This window comes from Toxorhynchites rutilus, chromosome 2 (assembly GCF_029784135.1).
Source record: "Toxorhynchites rutilus septentrionalis strain SRP chromosome 2, ASM2978413v1, whole genome shotgun sequence".
In the NCBI taxonomy this organism is placed as follows: domain Eukaryota; kingdom Metazoa; phylum Arthropoda; class Insecta; order Diptera; family Culicidae; genus Toxorhynchites; species Toxorhynchites rutilus.
Genome location: NC_073745.1, coordinates 123,252,428 through 123,270,831, shown reverse-complemented (window position 1 = coordinate 123,270,831; position 18,404 = coordinate 123,252,428). Strand labels below are relative to the sequence as shown.

The 18,404-nt window shown below is 38.4% G+C and overlaps 3 protein-coding genes across 8 annotated transcripts in view; 2 read left to right on the top strand and 1 right to left on the bottom strand.

Annotated features, from left to right (window-relative positions):
• Window positions 1–213: 213 nt before the first annotated feature.
• Window positions 214–2,360, bottom strand: LOC129767335 (multivesicular body subunit 12A). Its single transcript, XM_055768079.1, has 4 exons — window positions 1,515–2,360; window positions 1,275–1,422; window positions 986–1,162; window positions 214–927 (listed from the first exon to the last, which is right to left on the bottom strand). Exons 1-4 carry the CDS (start codon window positions 1,973–1,975, stop codon window positions 808–810), a joined length of 906 nt encoding a protein of 301 aa, XP_055624054.1. The 5' UTR covers window positions 1,976–2,360; the 3' UTR covers window positions 214–807.
• Window positions 2,361–3,569: 1,209 nt separating this feature from the next.
• LOC129764802 (uncharacterized) lies at window positions 3,570–4,389 on the top strand. Its single transcript, XM_055764290.1, has 3 exons — window positions 3,570–3,669; window positions 3,730–4,023; window positions 4,083–4,389. Exons 1-3 carry the CDS (start codon window positions 3,636–3,638, stop codon window positions 4,100–4,102), a joined length of 348 nt encoding a protein of 115 aa, XP_055620265.1. The 5' UTR covers window positions 3,570–3,635; the 3' UTR covers window positions 4,103–4,389.
• Window positions 4,390–11,423: 7,034 nt separating this feature from the next.
• Window positions 11,424–18,404, top strand: part of LOC129764244 (trichohyalin-like) — a 43,937-nt gene continuing 36,956 nt past the window's right edge. For 2 of the 6 annotated variants that reach the window (XM_055763137.1, XM_055763132.1), the window contains exon 1: window positions 11,441–12,473. The gene's annotated coding sequence lies outside the window, so the exon portion shown is untranslated. Of the gene's footprint in view, window positions 12,474–18,404 lie in introns of all 6 variants that reach the window. The other 4 variants (XM_055763136.1, XM_055763134.1, XM_055763133.1 and 1 more) reach the window with 4 other exon arrangements.

The following is an 18,404-nucleotide window of genomic DNA, read 5'->3' as shown; positions in this document are numbered from 1 at the left end:
TTATACACCCAGCAGTTTTGTCAGGGTACAGATTTGACTTGATGACTTGGGTTCTAGACGAGAGGAAAGCAAGTGTTTTGTTGAAATGTACGCGTGAAGATCGAATTTGATTTTTCGTTTCAAACTGTTTGTGTGTTGTATTGTACGTCAGTCAGTCTTATTTTAAATCAAGGTTTGTCGAATCAATAATTCCTTCCAAATAGAAGACAATGATTGTCATCTAATATGAACACAAACTTTATTTTCATACAATAAATTCCAATAAAAGATTCTGTTGTAGTTATTAATTCTACTCAGTGCCAATAAATCTCACTTTCTTCAAATACTCTTACCATTGGTAATATTTCTATTCGAATTCGACCTTAAAATACTGTTCCTAACAATGCAAAAAATGCGGGATCAACTGTTGTAGATGAATATTAACTGATAATTATGTGGTACAAGGGGAAGGCTATTTTTCTCATAACTTTTGGCTTACGATAACGTCTTGTTTCAACTTCAATCGAAAATTTGTAACTATTTACGACAAGGCCATTAAAATCAGATGTTTGGATCCTAGTTCCTAACTCACGAAATCCATCCGGAGAGCTTCAATGACCGTGCTTCTATCTCTATGGTGGCACTAACTTTTCCAATGGAATTTTGCCAATGCAACTTATATAGAATTTAGTTGTGATTGGTATTGCAAGTTCATATTATGCACACCTGAACATATTATGAATAGCGTATTAGGGTGGCGTTGAGGGTTTGGGTTGTAACTAATTCCAGCATCATATTCCTTGGCAGACATACGAAAAGAGATTCGTATTAATGGAAGAATGGATTCTTGTTTTGAGCATTCGTTGTCTTGGTTGTACACAATATCTGACGTTCGAGTTGGAAATCATACGTAAGATCTTTTCCAGTCGCGACATAAAATTGAGGAAGCTGGAACAAACGATTGTGATTAAAATGTTATTTTTTCTTACAATAAAACACAGCATACTTCAAATGAGTTACTGGACAAAGCAGGATTCAGTATGAATGGGACTCCTTCCATTCCAGTATGAACATTTAAAGTTCCCATTGAATAAGCTGGAGGCATAGGAGCTGGCCGTTTCGGTGATATTTGATATGATGGCAGTAACTGTTCGTAATCATGGTCTAGAGGTTCAAGTGGCATCTGTAAGAAGTGATATAATTGAACAAATTATCTGGGGTCTATTGCCAATTGAAAAAACTTATTAACAGAAAACATTTGTATAGCTCACGATATAATGGGCCATTCAACTTACCGAGTGTGGCTTATCTTGTCCGGCTTGTATCTTCAAATCTTCAATAGTTTTTTCTAGATCGGATATACTTTGTCTAGACGGAACGCTGGGTGGCGCACGGTGTGCCATTAATGTTGTCTTGTAGCATATTAGAATTCCATTCACTTCACTAAAATTGGAGTTTAAAACAATAAATTAGAACAAAGGATAACTACAAAACCCATTTTTTCACGTTCTCAACCAGTTAATACTTTTACTCACCCAGCCAAAGAAAATCCTTCAGGCGCTTGCCTCAATCTTGAACAAAGAATAATATCGGTGATTGCCTGTTTGGCTACTCCCTTCTTTGCGAGCCGATAGACGATTTGCTTCTTTCGCCACGCCTTTTGCTCACTATCGGCTGTACGAGTCAGCTGAGAGAATCCCTCCGGTAGAGCTTCCTTATCGCCGATTACTTTGAGCGTTTCCAGAATATAATCAGGAAGCCCTTCAGTTTTCGACAAGCACAAATATCTAGAGCTTCTTCTGCCAAACAAAATGTTCTCGCGCCAGAGATCGGCATCTTGGTCCTGGTCATAGGTTTTGTTGATGGGTTGGAAGTTATTTGGGCATTTCTCGTAATCCTCGACGAGCTGCAGTGAAGTTATGGGACGATTGTCTGGCAGTGCACTGATTATTGTGTTAAGGATATTTTTTTGTTGTTGCGATTTTGTTTTCAGCATTTTGGTCGTTGCGAAGCTGATCCTTTACAATCACTCAAATAACATCGACACAGATAAAATTCACCCTGAGACAACTATAAATCAGTTAAACTTGCGGAACTCTCGAGTATTTTATATTTTCTTTTGGGGATTTTCCCTTTTTTTCACCGGGGATTTCCTTAAACCGATCTCACAAAAAATTCAGGATGAATCATTCTTCGGACTTATATGCCAGATAATTTCCTTCACATCATTCCGTCTGGCAAGTTGTTTTGTATATAATCAGTATTTGATTGACACAGAGTGCTTAACAATATTTCAAAGCAAGAGCGTTAAATTATATTAACGACGTATCAGCTTGCAATGTAAACCTCCCATATAACAGCCGATGCAGCTGTCAGCTTCATTCTCGTCGTAGGGATGCTCAAGGATATATCGCTTTGTTGTGATCAAGGTGCCTCTATATGTACCAGGTGAAACAATCATATGAAATGCACTTTCAGCCATATTGGAAATGCTGTCGGTATTGTTTACAAACAGCATCAGAACGCTGCCGGCGGCTCTCTACAAACTGCTACAACGCTTATTCGAACGATGCCTACTATGTTCGGGTTTCGCGAATTTATATGAAAAAGATGAGATGAGAGATGATTTTGTAGAATTTCATTCTCATATCCACTACTCTCGCATGTGAAAATGCAAAAATGGCGTATCTAGCAATAACAAAACAAACAACCCCCGCTCCACAAACCGTAATACCCTTCTTATTGAAGTGATGATGTTGCTTCACCTGTTATACATTGATATAAGCGCCTTGGTTGTGATCAAGGCGCTTGTATAAATGTGTAACAGGTGAAGCAACATCATCACTTCAAAGAGAAGGGGATTACGGTTTGTGGAGCGGGGGTTGTTTGTTTTGTTATTGCTAGGATACGCCATTTTTGCATTTTCACATGCGAGAGTAGTGGATGAACTGGATGAGAATGAAATTCTACAAAATCATTCCGTCTTTTTCACATAAATTCGCGAAAGCCGAACAAAGTAGGCATCGTTCGAATAAGCGTCGCAGCAGTTTGTAGAGGGCCGCCGGCAGCGTTCTGATGCTGTTTGTAAACAATACCGACAGCAATTCCAATATGGCTGAAAGTGCATTTCATATGATTGTTTCACCTGGTATATATAGAGGCGCCTTGGTTGTGATTATTCTAATGGATTTGTCATAAAAATGTCATACATACAAAATGGCTTGTGTGAAAAGTTGAATCATTTGAAATCAGCGTGTATGTCGCGATATTTTGTGAACCTAACCAATAATATTGTATTGAAAGGTAACATATAGTATTTATCTATCTTGGTATCTTGGTCAAGATGCTGAACGCTGAATTGATTTGGAGCAAGGTGTTATACTATAGGTGGTCCGCAATGTCAAAATTGCTGTTCGGCCATTGCTCGTGAAAAAACAATTTTGTTTACAAAACAAATCATATCTTTTGGTGTCAAATGCATTCGTTGGCAAAATAGCTGCTCACGCCTTACTGTAGGCAGGTAATTTTGTGGATTTTTTCGTATAACAATTTCTCATAATTGCTTCTACATTTTCAGATATCTACACTCAGCGGTCGAATTAAAAACAGTGCAGAAGGATGTTTTGAGTATATTTTACCTTCTAGCCGCGCAATCAATGCTTTTCTTTCCAAGCAAGCAGCGTTTTAATCGTATGTGGTTTTATTGAGCATTTAAAAGAGAGTGTTAATTTTTTTTTGTTTTATCACTAGGGCAAAAGCATGAAATAGAATCGTACGTGGTACGAATTTATCGGCACAATCTGTTCAAGGACGGAGGCATCATCAAACGGAAACTACGCGAGAAACTTTTCGAAGAGATAAAACTGCGCCGCAACACTTGTGTCAAAATGGACGAGTTGAGCTGGGTGCTGATGAACCACGATTTGATAACACGTAATGAGCCAATCCAACAGCATGCCAATGGTAATCGACCAAATCATTTTAAATTCAACATGGAGCGGTTGCGAAACCTACTGGAGCAGCACGAACAGACCAATCACGCTGGTAGGTCGGTTTGATATATTTATTCCGCTAAAGAATGATTATATTTGTTGATTTTTCAGAGTTGACTTCCAAAAAGTAAAACAAATTCCTGCGTATGCTGGATGCAATTTTACAAAACGACAAAGTTTTGAAGGAAATTAAAGAGATGGTAGTGGCGAATCGAATTCTATCAGAAATTCGTTATGTGGCTACGGTGGAACGTATGCTGAAACATAATTTGGACCCCTCTTTGCGCTGCTGCTTTGTATGCCGAGAGTATTTCCGCACTGCCGATGAGTATACCAGTCATTTCGAAAAATTGCACGGTGAGCAATTTCTTATTGTTGCGGCGGTGGATCGATTTCAGACTAGTCAAAAGTTCAACGTTCTACATCACTACAATGCTCTTAGTCCGGTGACAATATTCACGATTTGCAACGTATACCACACAGCCCTAATAAAAAAAACAAGAAAAGACGGGTCTAATATTTTACAATAAAGAACAAATCTACCACTTTCCACGAAAATCGGAGAACCACTATATCGATTCGACATGGAATGGCTGATACATATAAGGCAGAAAAAAGATTTAACTTTGGAATTCATCATCCTATATTTCCTCGTACCATTAAGATCATGGCGCATTTGATGTCGGTCATCGTAGCTGCTGCTATGGAAATGACGTGAGCATATACCTTGATTTTTCTGAGGTTTCCAATCCTTCGATTGGCCACAGAAAAGTACCATTTATGAAGTCTATCTCCATCTCGGAGAAAAGTGTGGTAAACAATGTCCGGGTTATTTTTCGTTATGAGAACCTTGTTTCCACATCCTTTTACTGCACAATAATATGGCATCTGAAGTAAATAAAATATTCACAATATAATTTTGGCATGATAGAGAACCTCGAGATGAACGATTATCTGTGGAGGAGTTGGACAACAGATTTCTTAGACTTATAGCACTTTTATCACACTCACAAGCTCATCAAATCCTCACTGTCCCCCAAAAATATTGAATAATATATAATTTTTTTTCCCAAAATATATATTTTATTAAGGCACATGTGGCGTTAGCCTGACGGGGCCGGGAGTCCAATATTTTGACAATTTTTGTTTTACAACTATGTTAGTAATATGTAACCGATTACTCGAGGTTAGTATTACAAAGATCTCATAATTGGGATGTTGCAGTCTCCAGTACTATGTATGTGTGGCCGACACGGGATACTTCCTATTGGAGTGTAAACTGACCATTGATCAGCGACGCCCCCCTAGTCTGTACCTCATATCAATCATGGTGCGTCTCTCATGACTCGAGGAATCCAGGGTAGAATGGTCACTGGGCGGTACAATCTTCAGCTCGTGTAGAGTTGCCATGAGCGGTACAACCTTTGACTTTTGTTGAATGATCAGTGGCATGCACAACCTTCGACCTGTGTATCTGTAAAGAGTATGTGTATGTTTAATTACATTATATGGAGCGGTTATAATATATAATATAAATACCTTATTGCAGCTATAGTACACTATTTTTCACGAATATATAATTGTTTATTTCTTCCTTCAGTTGTTTTCCTCAGCGAGTTGATATGAAACCATAACCACACAACCAAACAAAAAGTAAATAATTCAGAAAGCTACGTCTCGCTACTCGTCTCACGTATTGTCCTGAAAGTGTCAAGAACGAAACATCTATAGTTTATCATTTTGATTTGGAGCTCTTGGAGACAAGACAAGATAACTAGCATATACAGTAATTCACCTCTAATTGGACATAGCGAGGCACCATTCAGTGTCGCATTAGGCCGAAGACGCGGGCTCCTTTGCAAGAAAGCTCTTTCGAATGTGGAAATCGAATACAAACCGCCCAGACATGCCAAAGTTAACGCGATGCAGATTGCAATGCGGCAAAACTGTTCGTGGCGTGTTTTGCTGCGTGCGAACGCAAGTGATGGTTCCCAGATGATTTTAACGAATATATTCACAATCGAAAGATAATGAAAATTGTGTTATAATTTAAATATTATCGTTTTGTTCGATAAATCATATAACTTTACTCTAATTTACACAATGCATGTGGTGAACACCATTCTTGATGTTTTTATATTTAATACAACGAATCCTAAAAAGCACGATATTACGCTATGGGATTTTCATTTACCATATTTACGAAAAAAGGATCTTCATTATCATTAACCGTCACTTATCATAAAGCTTTCATGAAAATACATGCACATGGAAATGAAAATTGCCGTTGATTAAGTGAATAAAAAATTAATATAAGACATTGGAGAAAAAGTAACCAAATTCCACCGAGGAAAATGTTTCATTTCCTATATTTTTCAATTTAAATGTTCGGTTGATTTTTTTTGAGAAAAATATCCAATACTTATAAATGTTTTATGAAATTAAATATTTCATTACAATTCAAAATTAAAAAATGTTATCACATAAAATTAAGACATGTTATCACATCTGGCATCATTATGCTGGGCTGTTTACATGTAGAATGAAAAATCGCGTGATCTAAAGCGATCAGTATGTTATGGTAGACGATGAGCTCCAATTAATCGCTTCGCATCGTGTTAATATGGTCTCGGTCTTAGAGGCAATTGTGGCTTGTAGTTGGACATATCAACAAACACAACACAATGTGTAAAATAAGTTCGAATAGGAAAATCTTTGAAAATCTGAAATTAGAAAAGTGTGCGAAATACATAATCTAGTAAAATGGTTGGAAACACTCCTAAAAATTCATCGTGCTGTAGAAACTTGAGATAACGACATCCCGTTTCCATACACCTCACTCCACCAGTTCCTTTAAAAATTTCCCGACTAACTTCGAGTAAATCGTGAGTGATAGGTCGAATCCTACTAAACGTAGAAAAAGGGATGTAATTTTGTTTAAATCCACCAACCTACCCAGCAAACATTAAATCGTATAATTTTGCACGTGCCAAGTCTTACAAGAAATCCGAATAAAACAGAATTGCATATAATATCAATTAATGTATGTATCGTGTATATTTTAAATCGCATAAAATGTAAAATCTCGATTTTACATACCATTATCAAATTAAGTCACAATTCGGTATAATAAACAACAATTTTATTATGTACATTGTCGTAAAATATATTTAATCCGCGTCATATGCGTATATATATTACGCCAAACATCAATCTGTGCCATTTTAAACATTCATATTCCACTCCCAACACAAGTCAATCAAACAATTATTATTTCTACAAACATAAATACTCATATATAAAAATGGCGGTTCGTGAGGCTATAATAAACATTTCACGAAAATATTTTGCGCCATTTGTTTTTTTCTATGTCTGTAATAAATCGTATATGAGTATGGCAAAAGTCGTATTTGCTACTTTGAAAATTTATGAATATATTCATATTAGATCGCAATTCAATTTCAACATAATCGCTATTATAGCCGGTCAAAGTTGCTTATTCATCCAAACAAATTCGGTAAGCATTCGCCATGTATGTATATGGCCTCCACTTTTGCATGCATATGCCAGTTAGGCGCATTATATGCCATCCAAATTTTAGGGAATATGATATTATATATACGCTTGTTATGCGATTTAATGTTTGCTGGGTAGTGCGATTGTTCCTTTCAAATGAACGAATTGGAAATATTGAGTTGCATAACGCGGATCACAGGTCAACTTCAAATTGCAAATCAAGTTGCGATTCTTCGTAAATTTAACATCTGACGGTGCATTAGCCAAATGCACTACAATTGTTAGCGCTGTGCGACTACAATGAATCTTCTGCAATCAATTGTCAAACGGTTGGACGACGAAAGTTCAAACAAAAAAAAATAATAATAACATACATGATGAATCTATTGAGAAAGAAAATCCTATAAGAACCTGTCCTTATCCTAATCGCGGCCTACTTTATGCCCTTATTTCATGCGTTGACAGTTATCCAGTTTTAAAATTGTTACATTATTATACTTCTTTTGAATTCATTGCAAACATAACAGTTTTATGCCAATCATCGATAATAAAACTGGACTAAATCCAATACAGAAATCAATAAAGATTTTCTGGCGAAAAAAAAGTTTTTTGAGACAAAAACACAGATTTTATTATGGCACTCTCGTAAGGAAACTACATGATGGTCTACAAGTGACTTATAATATTAACGGGAGTTTTTTGTTATCAAGCGATAATTTGTATGAACAGATTGATCACCTGGATATGAGTACTTCGGATATTCATGCATAGATACATGAGCTTTGCCCGAACGTTGGTTTCCGGCAAAATACTTGTTCCTTAAGTTTTCTCCTATAATTCGATATCTACGGTTACACATGCTCTTTCTATTTGCGAACTCAGCTACGTAATGAGCTGATGAAGATCCCATAGAGAATAGTCTTCGCCATATAGTTTTTCGCCATTCGCCACTAATTCCATGCTATTCAACTTTTCACTCTGTACGAAATATTTGTAAAGTAATTAATCAATTACTTTGGACATATTTGTCTGTCAACAGCAAACGCACAATTTTTCACGATTGTTTCTGGCGCGATTGTTTCGAATTTATTCAATTAGGGAATAGACGCATTAAAATGTTTTTTTTTCTGATAATTGAGACATCACTCCAGGGACCCATGTAGATCAGCATCTGATCAATAGGTGCCAAGGTCGCTATCACTTTACTAGCTCTTTCATTTTGTGATATTACTATACTCATTGTTTAGTGAAACCCATAAGTGGAAACTTAACTTCAAATGCCAGGTTATAGAATATATACAATAATCCAAAATTATGTATCTCACTAGAGATTCGATTAATAGATTTGAAATCAAATTGACGACATTAACGGTTCGTCTTTTAATTTGGGAGGTGAAAATAATAATGGCAAAAATGATAAACGCTCTCGTAATAGAAAATATAATTTAAAAATAATGAATGAAAATTATTTTTTTTCGTATCAAGCGTGTATCCTATATGATAGAGAAATGGTTTTTTTTACAAACTGTGATAAAATACCATACGAAGATGCGTCTAATGTTTGTGAAAAAAATGTTTACTAAGTGTTTTGATTCGGTTTTTTCATGCTACCCATCACTAACCGTATATGACGCAGCGCACAGTACAACTGTAGCCAAGTACAACGGTGAAACAGGTCGGTACAACGCAAGTACAGCTGTATGTCTGTCATAAGTATAATATTGTCATCGCGGATTAGGTAGTGAATGCCGCGATGGAAGATAGAAGATTCGAAGATTCACGGGTTTTGTTTGTGTCAAACTTTGATTGTATTAGTAGCCAGGAAGTTCACATATCAGGTATACCAATCAATTTGAATATAACTTTTAAAGTATAAAATTAAGTTTGACAACAAATAACGTTGGAAGGGATATACAGAAACTAATTACATATTCGCAGTGTTTGCCAAATGATCCATTCACTGAAAAAATCGCTTTCGTTCGTTCAAATATGATCATACACAAATCATTTCCCCCAGCGGCATCTTTTTGTTGTTGAGCGCTGCAAATCACGACACAAAAGAGAACTATACAACTCTGCATCGGTTCGCACTTCATGATACACCGACACGCAAGCAAAACCATCATATACGCTTTCGGTGCAGAAAGTTTATTTTCTTCTTTGCCTCTAACATATGCATATCGACCACTCCATGCATCATGGAACAGCAGGATCGTACGGACTACGCAAAGCGAATGATTCATATTCCGCTAATGTAGCAGATACTGATTTTAGAGTCTCAGAGAGTGCAAACTATATGATTATTTAGCTCGATAGAGGCTAAGGGAAGGGTAGACAGATCATATTTTCGATTTTTAACGCCGCTATCCCTTGAAATATGTATATTCACATAGACCGCATAGTTTTACTAGCAACACCGCTCTCTTTTTTCCATTCGTCGCTCTCCGCAAATGGTGACCGAATGATGACGTAATTTTTCTTGTATCATTTATTGCTTTGCACTTGTCTGTGCAGTGGGTTTCGCTATAGTTGAGCGGGACGATATATGTGGCTCAAACTTGTATGCAGGCATCGAAAATGGTGTGCGATGTTTGATACAGCTCGAATATGCAAACAACAGTCTTCGTTCCTCTCTTAATCTAATCATGTAATGTTACACAAGTGATTACTGTCATTCATACAAGTATCTTAATGATCCTCTCATATTTGGTTACATGTTATTGAGAGGTTGCATGACACATTGTGTATCATTCGATTTTGATCGAAATCCAAACACTGCATATTCGCAAAAAAATATATTTTTCGCATAACATTCATGATTTGAGACAAAGACAGAACATGTCAATTGCAATTACTTTTTTCACGATTGGGGTGTTGAACACTTCATTCGTCTAAAAGTTGAACGCAAGCGTGAAACTTTTCGTTTCAATCTGGGTCATACGGAATCGATAAAATTTATTTTTCAAGGGCACTTCACATGAAAAAAAAACTTGCAATCTACTCTCCCATGCACTGTCAAATGTTTCTCCGTCAGAGGAACAAAGGATTTAGTAACCCGGACTTTGTTCATTTACGTTTTTGGTCGAACTAGAATTTACCTAAGAAAGATTATCCTTCTGCAGAATTCTTGCATTCCTTTGTGACGTTAAATTCTTGCTACATGCAGCTAGAAAACGAAGGTATCGAAAATTTAAAAAAAAGGTTTGTTCGAAATATTGAAATTGTTTGTCGGTTTCAATAGTTATTCCTAACTGCCACGATTTGAATATCTTTCTAAAAATAAATAGAATACGGAAAAACCTTGGAGAATGAGAAAAACAAAGCGCGACGCTGAAGTATGTTCATTTAAGTGGTATGCATTGATCTTGATTTTTTTCATTTTGAATGAACTTGATTGAAATAAATGCTGTACTTTGTGTAATTTGTAGTTTTAGCTGTTTTAATGAAAAAAAAGGTCAAATAATATAATTTCAGAGTTAATATTTTACGTGAAGTAACATTGAATTGTAATTAAGTTTAGAACACCTCAATAATACTGAAATTTCAGGTTTTGCAAAATGTCATGGTTTTAAACGCTAGAATTAATTTAAAGGAAAACTAGTTCGATCATTTCATCCGATTATTTTCATTTTTTATAACAATACTTTTCCTATGTATTGGACTACTATAAGTAAAGTAACAAATATAAACAAAATCTGTGACGTCACAAATTTAAAAAATCCCCCCCTTACATTTTCCATCTCGAGTGAATGCCTCTAGCTATGAAACTATTGGTGTTGGATCGAGGTAAACGACATTTATGACGTCATAAATTTGATACTGCAATAAACATTCCCACCTTCTCTTTTAATCTCGATTCAGATAAATGTCAAACTCTTCCTCGAGAGCACAAATACTATCCCAGTTGTATGGAAAGGTTCTTGCTACACCTCTTCACGAGTGGTAACGCCATTTTTGTAGACCTCACAATTCGTCTCCTGTCATCAGCAGAAGTAGTTAAAGTGCGTACAAGCGATTGAAAAAAATTAAAATTTCCATTGTAAAAAGTGTCGAGCGGTGCTCAAAGTGATTGAATTTTCTCGTCGAATCCCGCCGTGTCCGTCAGTAGCAATTTTCGACAGTTTTGGAAGCATTCCGAGAGTGAATTTCGCGTTGCAAAAAAGAAGAAATTTTTCTTCACACTGCCCCACACATCCCGGTTGCAAAGATCAAGATTTTCTTCTTTAATGTTTTTTCCTCCTACTCATCGCCACGGATAGAGAGGTTCTCATTTTGTGTGACCGCATAGCAAACGACGACGATTCTGTTTGTATGTGTGTGAGGAGTTTCTGCTTTTTGTTAGCTAGAATAAAATCCTAAAGCGGAGTTGGAAAAACGCCTTCGTCAACTAATTCTCTGGAACTGATTGTTACCTGCTGAAAAGTTGAAGCAAATAGTGAAGTGTGCTCCATTGGTGTTCCGAGTCCTGGTGATAGGATTTCGTGAATACAATAGTGATAAAGCGACAACAAAAGGCAAGATCCGCGCGTCAGTGCTTGTGTTTCTCGCTCTCTCTGTGTGTGCGTGCCAGACCTAGTGGATCGTGTTTCCGGTGGTAGTGCGGTGGAAATACTCGCATTTTTCCTTCATTTTATGAGGGGCAATTGAAAAAGTAAAGAGCAGAGATTTCCCGTTACAAAGTAGTGTGAAGACATTAAATCATTTTCAGCCCCTGATTTTTGCCCAAAACTTCACCATTTTCGTTGCAAGGTGGATTTTGTCGCCCCTGCGATTACCTATCACTCCGTTTCTCACCGCTAGGTAGTCGAACGCGAAAGGAAAAGAAAGAAGTTTCAGACTGCCATTATCCGAAATTCCGCAAACGTCATCTTTCCTTTTTGGAACGTACAGAAAAGAGTTTGGACATTGCAGAGCGGCACAGTGAACATCTCCAACCACCCGGAAGTAATCGACAGCTAACAATACAATCTCCACAAGGACTAGGCTGTAAGTATTCGTCATGATTATTGTGATAGTAATTTTTACGTGGTGTTGAGCATTGTTATGGCCGAAACGTAACTATTAACTATTCTGTTTTCGGTTTCGAAAGTGAAATCCGCCCAGGAAAAGTGATTCGTAAACCTGCATGTTCATATAAAACATGTGTAATGAGTGCAAAGTAAATGGGGTTGAATTAGGACGGCTTGGAGCAATATTGCAAGTGCAAGCTATTGTATGTCCTGCCTCTATTTGGCACTATCTATTATGAGATAAAATTGCCTTTTCAATGTGGTAGAATCTCTCTTTTTCTTCAGCTACTGGATATCAGTCGAGTTGGCAGCGGTTGACGAATTTTCTATTTTGTATCAATTCGAGTTGTGGAGTTAAAAAACATGAGAGAAGGTTCGTCTCGCCACAAAACTCAGCTGCAGTGGGAATATTCAGTACTACGGCTTATAAATACGACGAATTATTTGCAATAGTGATTTTCTAGCCAGTGCTCAAAAACTTATTGAAGTTAATGTGTTTTCCTTCTTTAACATCTTATTTTTGGTTTATTTGTTTTCTGTCGGTACATTCGGTTTTATAAATTGACATAAAATTGAGACGCAAACTTGTGCCCGACATGCTGTTATATACATTAACACATGGACCATGGCACTCTCTAGACAAAAAAAAGTTATTTCAGGTGGTTCAGCTAAACCCATGTCCAGTGTTGCCACATTTTAATCTGTACCAGAGGGGTTAAAAATCTTTCTCATCTGTACTATTTCTTCCGAAAATCTGTACCATCGAAAATAGTCGTTGTAGAAAAAAATCCTTTTTATTAGCAAAAAAATACTAATTTATTTACTACAAATGCCACATTTACATTTCATCCGTCATTCATGTGTTTGATAATGCTTCTACATGGTTTTTTTTCTGAAACTAGATTGTATACTATCATTTATTAAAAGTTTCGATCTGTTGCACCAAACGATACTGCGGCTTCATGTACCTTAATGTAGCTTTGTTCAAATGAAAGAAATTTCACCCGCGGAAAAAATAAGTACCGATCTGTACATTTTGACAAACTCTGTACTCTGTGATTCTGTACTGTACCGTACAGAATCTGTACCAAAAATAACGAAAAAATCTGTACCTTAGCAGATAAATCTGTACGTGTGGCTGCACTGCCCATGACCATGTTTCTTTTTGGCATAATAGGACGATTGAACGATTGAACGATTGACTTAAATTGGCTAGTGCAGGTAATGGAAAGATGAATCGAACGTTATTGTGAATATATACAATTGAAAAGCAATACTTACCACCAGGTCATAGTAATCCCAATGGCCTAGAGGTAAATGTTGCGCTTGCTAAGCTGGGGATTTCGGGTTCTATGCCCGTTCGGGTCAGAAATTCTGTCGTCATAGATCGTTTTTCTGGCTTGCACTGGTTCAGGTGCGGTGAGATGAGCAATGGGCTTCTCCAGTCCCCAAGAAAAGCCTCAAAAACAGCTTCTCTATGCGAATTGACGGCACTATTGTACGATTGGGATCTTTTCTTAGTCCTGGTGGTATTCGGGACGTAAAACAACAGTATCACGATGGTCCTCCCGCAAAATGGTGGGGTTGGTCGCAGGTCTTGCAAGCCACACCGCTAGAATAACAAGCAACGAACGATACAAAAGAAGATTTAATCCGGACTAATCGACATAGACCCAGGCGATGAAAATGGACTAACCATTGTGCGTTCCGAACTATTGAAGAATCGCAAGTTAGACATCGTAACGCTGCAGGAAGTGTGTTGGAGAGGATCTACAGTACATATGTTTCGCGATGGTCATATTATCTACCAAAGCGGCGGCGATGCAAACAAGCTAGGTACAGCTTTCATTGTGATGGGTGATATGCAGAAGCATATTGAGGATTAACCCTTTCCCTACGGCAGTGTGCTCCGCTGAAGTGCTACCCCTGTACGGAGCACTGCGCTCAAAAAGTATGCACATCGCGCTGGTGTGATCGAAAAGCAGTATGAATTTCATGTCGTCTAAAGACGACGCTCGTACACACAGATCGTCGCGCGCATGTCGTCTATAGACGACGCTCGTAACGAAAGGGTTAAGGGCCGATTCTTCAACATCAGCCTCATAAACGTGCACAACCATCACCTTGCAAGTCCCGATGATGACAAAGGCCAATTCTACGCGCAGCTGGAACGCGAATACGAACGCCCAAAATATGACATCAAGATCATCATCGGATATTTCAATGTTCAGATCGGTAAAGAGGAGGAGTTCAAACCTGTAGCTGGTATGTACAGTGCTCATCAGTCAGCAAATGAAAACGACCGAAGACTCATCGATTTCGCCACCTCTAAGAATATGGCCGTACGCAGTACCTTCTTTCAACACAAGTTTCCCCCCTAATACATCTGTAGGTCACTAAATCAAACAGAATCTCAGATCGACCATAAATGTCGACCATATAGACGGTTGGCATATCTCGGACATAACTAACATCCTAACCTATCGAGACCCAAACAACGATTCGGACCACTACCTAGTGATGGTTAAGATGCGCCCAAAACTCTTCGTTGTGAACAACATTCGGTACTGATGCCCGCGACGGTACAATCTCACGCAACTGAAACAAGCAGATGTCGCCGAAAACTACTCGCATTCTTCTCTTGAGGACTGTTGGAGCATGATTAAAAGAGTCATTAACAGCGTAGCGGAGAACATCCTAGGACATGTTGAGCGAAGACGACGGTACGAGTGGTTCGATGATGAGTGTCAGCAAGTGTTACACGAAAAGAACGCGGGAACTAATGCTGCGTCAAGCTACCCGTCAGAACGTAGAACGATATATACATAAGCGGAGACAGCAAACTCAACTCTTCAAGAAAAAGAAGCGCCGCCAAGGAGAGAAGGAGTGAGAAGAACTCGAACCGTTCTCATGAGACGCGAATCATGAGAATCATGGAAGAAAACGGTTTCCCCGGGAAGCTACGATGGATAGAATACAGTGCTGTGTGCGAATATCGGGTGGATTATCTGATTCATTCGAGCCCCGCAGAGTGCTTCGATAAGGTGATGATATCTCTTACCTGCTGTCCGAGGTTGCGCTAGAGGGTGTTATGAGACGAGCGGCATTTAACTTGCGTGGTACGACGTTCAATAGATCCAGTCAATTCATTTGCTTCGCTGATGACGTAGACATTGTCGGCAGAACATTTGAGACGGTAGCTGCACATTACACCAGACTTAAGTACAAAGCAGAGACTTGAATCTGAATCTGTGACTGAGAATCAATGCATCTAAAACCAAAAACATGCTGGCTTCCGGATCCGAACACGATAGGATCCGACTAGGTGGAAGTGTAGTGATCGACAGCAATGAGTTCGTTTTCCACCTTGGCTCAATGGTAACGTCTGGCAATGGCACAAGCCGCTAGATCCGGAGACACATCATAAATGGGAGTCGTTCCTACTATGGTCTCTACCAACAGTTTAGTTTAGTTTAGTTTATTTATAAATCATGACTTGAGACTAATGTATTTTTCTTGCCATATCTGTTACGGACGGAAAATAGACATCACAATCCGATAGGGAATCCCAAATAAAAAAAGGGAAACAAGAGCAAATTGAAGCGATAAAATTATAAAATTGAGAGATTCATTTATTGCGGATAAGGGTAATAAACTAGGATGCTTCGGCCGCTTGTGGACGAAACAAAGGAAATAGAAAAAGGGAAAAAACGTTTTCCCCAAGAAGATTGTTTACGTCTCCGGATAGGGATAGTAAAAGAAAAACAATAACATAAATTTTAGGCCTGATGAACAGACGACAAATATTTCCTTTTTTCTTTTTAGTTTTTTAGTACCTGTAGTTTAGGTAAAGGAGAATTCTTTCTCCTTCTCTTGAGTAAGAAAAACGTGTATATATATTTTAGCAAAATAGAAATAAAGGTAGTCTAAGAACAGAACTCACGCGAAAGCGTAAAATTTTTCTTTACAATAGAGAAATTTTCAATATCGGTAGCATGTACGTATAACACGATATGCATTAACATTATACTTATACAACAAAAATTACTTGAAATTAAAACCTCTGTTAGAAAAATGAAGTGAAGCCTTTCTCATTGTGTCCGAACAATCACGTTTTAAATCAAGTGGGAGTGAATTATAATACAGCACACCCTTCACGAAATACGATTCCCCATAAATAACTCATTAATATATATGTGCTTCGGATGTAGGAAAGAACAAACCACTCTAAACAATATCCATAAGCATTGTACTCAGCTAGTAGCTAAAGTTGATGATTTGCGCGAACTTGTAAACAAACACGAATCAATCCTAACCGGTATGAAGACTGCTGATCCAGAAAAAATTGAATCCATCCTTCTGCCGCGTATCCTCTCTGCGATGAATAATGCACTCGGCAATAATTCGAAAGCTGTTAATACTGCTAATGATGAGGCCACATTCTCTGGACAAATGCGGACGAATAATGCTTCTTATGCTAATGTTACGCGCAGTTCAACTGTCATAGCTTCAAGTAAGGCAACGAATACTGTCACTGAACGTGTACCGTCTATCTCAGATTCGCAAGATATTGCTCGAAGCCATGTAGAACAAGGTGGTCTGTTGCGTTCTGGAAAGCGCCGATTAGCACTCCCATGCCCAATCATCACTGCATCTAACTGTACTTTAGATGTTCCCCCATCGTCCAGCCCAGCAGTACCCTGCACTCAAGCTACGAAATTGGCTACGATTTCCAAAATCGAGCAAACTGTTCTTTTCAAGCCAAAGAAGGACCAGCCCGCTGAGGAAACGAAAAGTGACATATGTGCAGAATTCGATCCAGTAGCTTTCGCCGTGAAGGACATTTGGCTCAAGGAGAATGGTGAAGTCGCCGTGAGGTGCGGAACAAATGACTTTGCACTGAATCTCGTCAAAGCAGCTGTTGCTGCGTTCTCGGGAAAATACAACGTGGAAATACAAAAACTGCTCAAGCCTAGAATCAAAATCATCGGCTTCTCCGAGGATATGAGTGAGGAAGCTGTAGTAATAAACCTGAAAAAGCAGAACAGCTTAGATGATCAGTGCGAATTGAAAGTTGTTCGAATGACGAAAAACGAGAAACGAAACCAGATGTCAGCCACTATTGAAACAGATGCCCGTGGTTATGATATTCTGATGAAACTTCAACGCGTAAATCTGGGATGGGAAAGGTGTAGAGTAATCGACACAACCAATGCTCTCCGTTGTTTTAATTGCTCAGAATTCCGGCACAAGGCAGTGGATTGCAGAAAACCAGCGTGCTGCCCGAAATGTGCCGGCCATCACATGGCAGAAGAGTGCAAAGCAGACTTTGTAAAGTGCATTAACTGCCATCTGGAAAATACCAAACGAGCCACAGGCGAATTACTTAATATTGCCCATGCTGCCTGGAGTAACGAATGTCCACTTAACCGAAAACGTCTGAACAAAGCGAGACAAAGAATCGACTTTTCAAGCTAGCGATCCATGAATGAAACAACCGGCGAGGGTTCATCATCATCGATGGATATGAATCACCAGCTTGAAGACTCAGCTGGTCCAGGTAAATTCTTGACCAGTATATGTCCATCCGAAGCGAAAAAAGATTCTGCACCTGTTCTCAGAGGAATTCAACCATTCCAGCTTCTACCGGTTAACTCAATTGACCCGCTTTCACCGATTGATGTAATCTTCCAGCTTGATGACTCGGCTGGTCCAGGTAAAAATTCGACCAGTATATGTTCAGCCGAAGCTTCGATAGATACTGCACCTGCCCTTAGAGAAACTCAACCATTTCAGCTACTATCGAAGGACTCGCTTGCTGGTGACCACCCACGTGATGCTCCAGTACCAGACACACCCCTCCACATATATTATCAGAACGTGCGAGGATTACGGACGAAGATTGACG

What these genes read in the sequence shown, in the direction of transcription:
- LOC129767335 (XM_055768079.1), bottom strand. Translation starts at nt 1,975, where the DNA reads ATGCTGAAAACAAAATCGCAACAACAAAAAAATATCCTTAACACAATA. An exon ending in GACAAGATAAGCCACACTCG is followed by an intron (nt 1,163 to 1,274) that starts GTAAGTTGAATG and finishes CACTTCTTACAG; the next exon opens with ATGCCACTTGAACCTCTAGA. An exon ending in TGTCCAGTAACTCATTTGAA is followed by an intron (nt 928 to 985) that starts GTATGCTGTGTT and finishes CGTTTGTTCCAG; the next exon opens with CTTCCTCAATTTTATGTCGC.
- LOC129764802 (XM_055764290.1), top strand. Translation starts at nt 3,636, where the DNA reads ATGCTTTTCTTTCCAAGCAAGCAGCGTTTTAATC. An exon ending in AAGCAAGCAGCGTTTTAATC is followed by an intron (nt 3,670 to 3,729) that starts GTATGTGGTTTT and finishes TTTTATCACTAG; the next exon opens with GGCAAAAGCATGAAATAGAA. An exon ending in CGAACAGACCAATCACGCTG is followed by an intron (nt 4,024 to 4,082) that starts GTAGGTCGGTTT and finishes TTGATTTTTCAG; the next exon opens with AGTTGACTTCCAAAAAGTAA.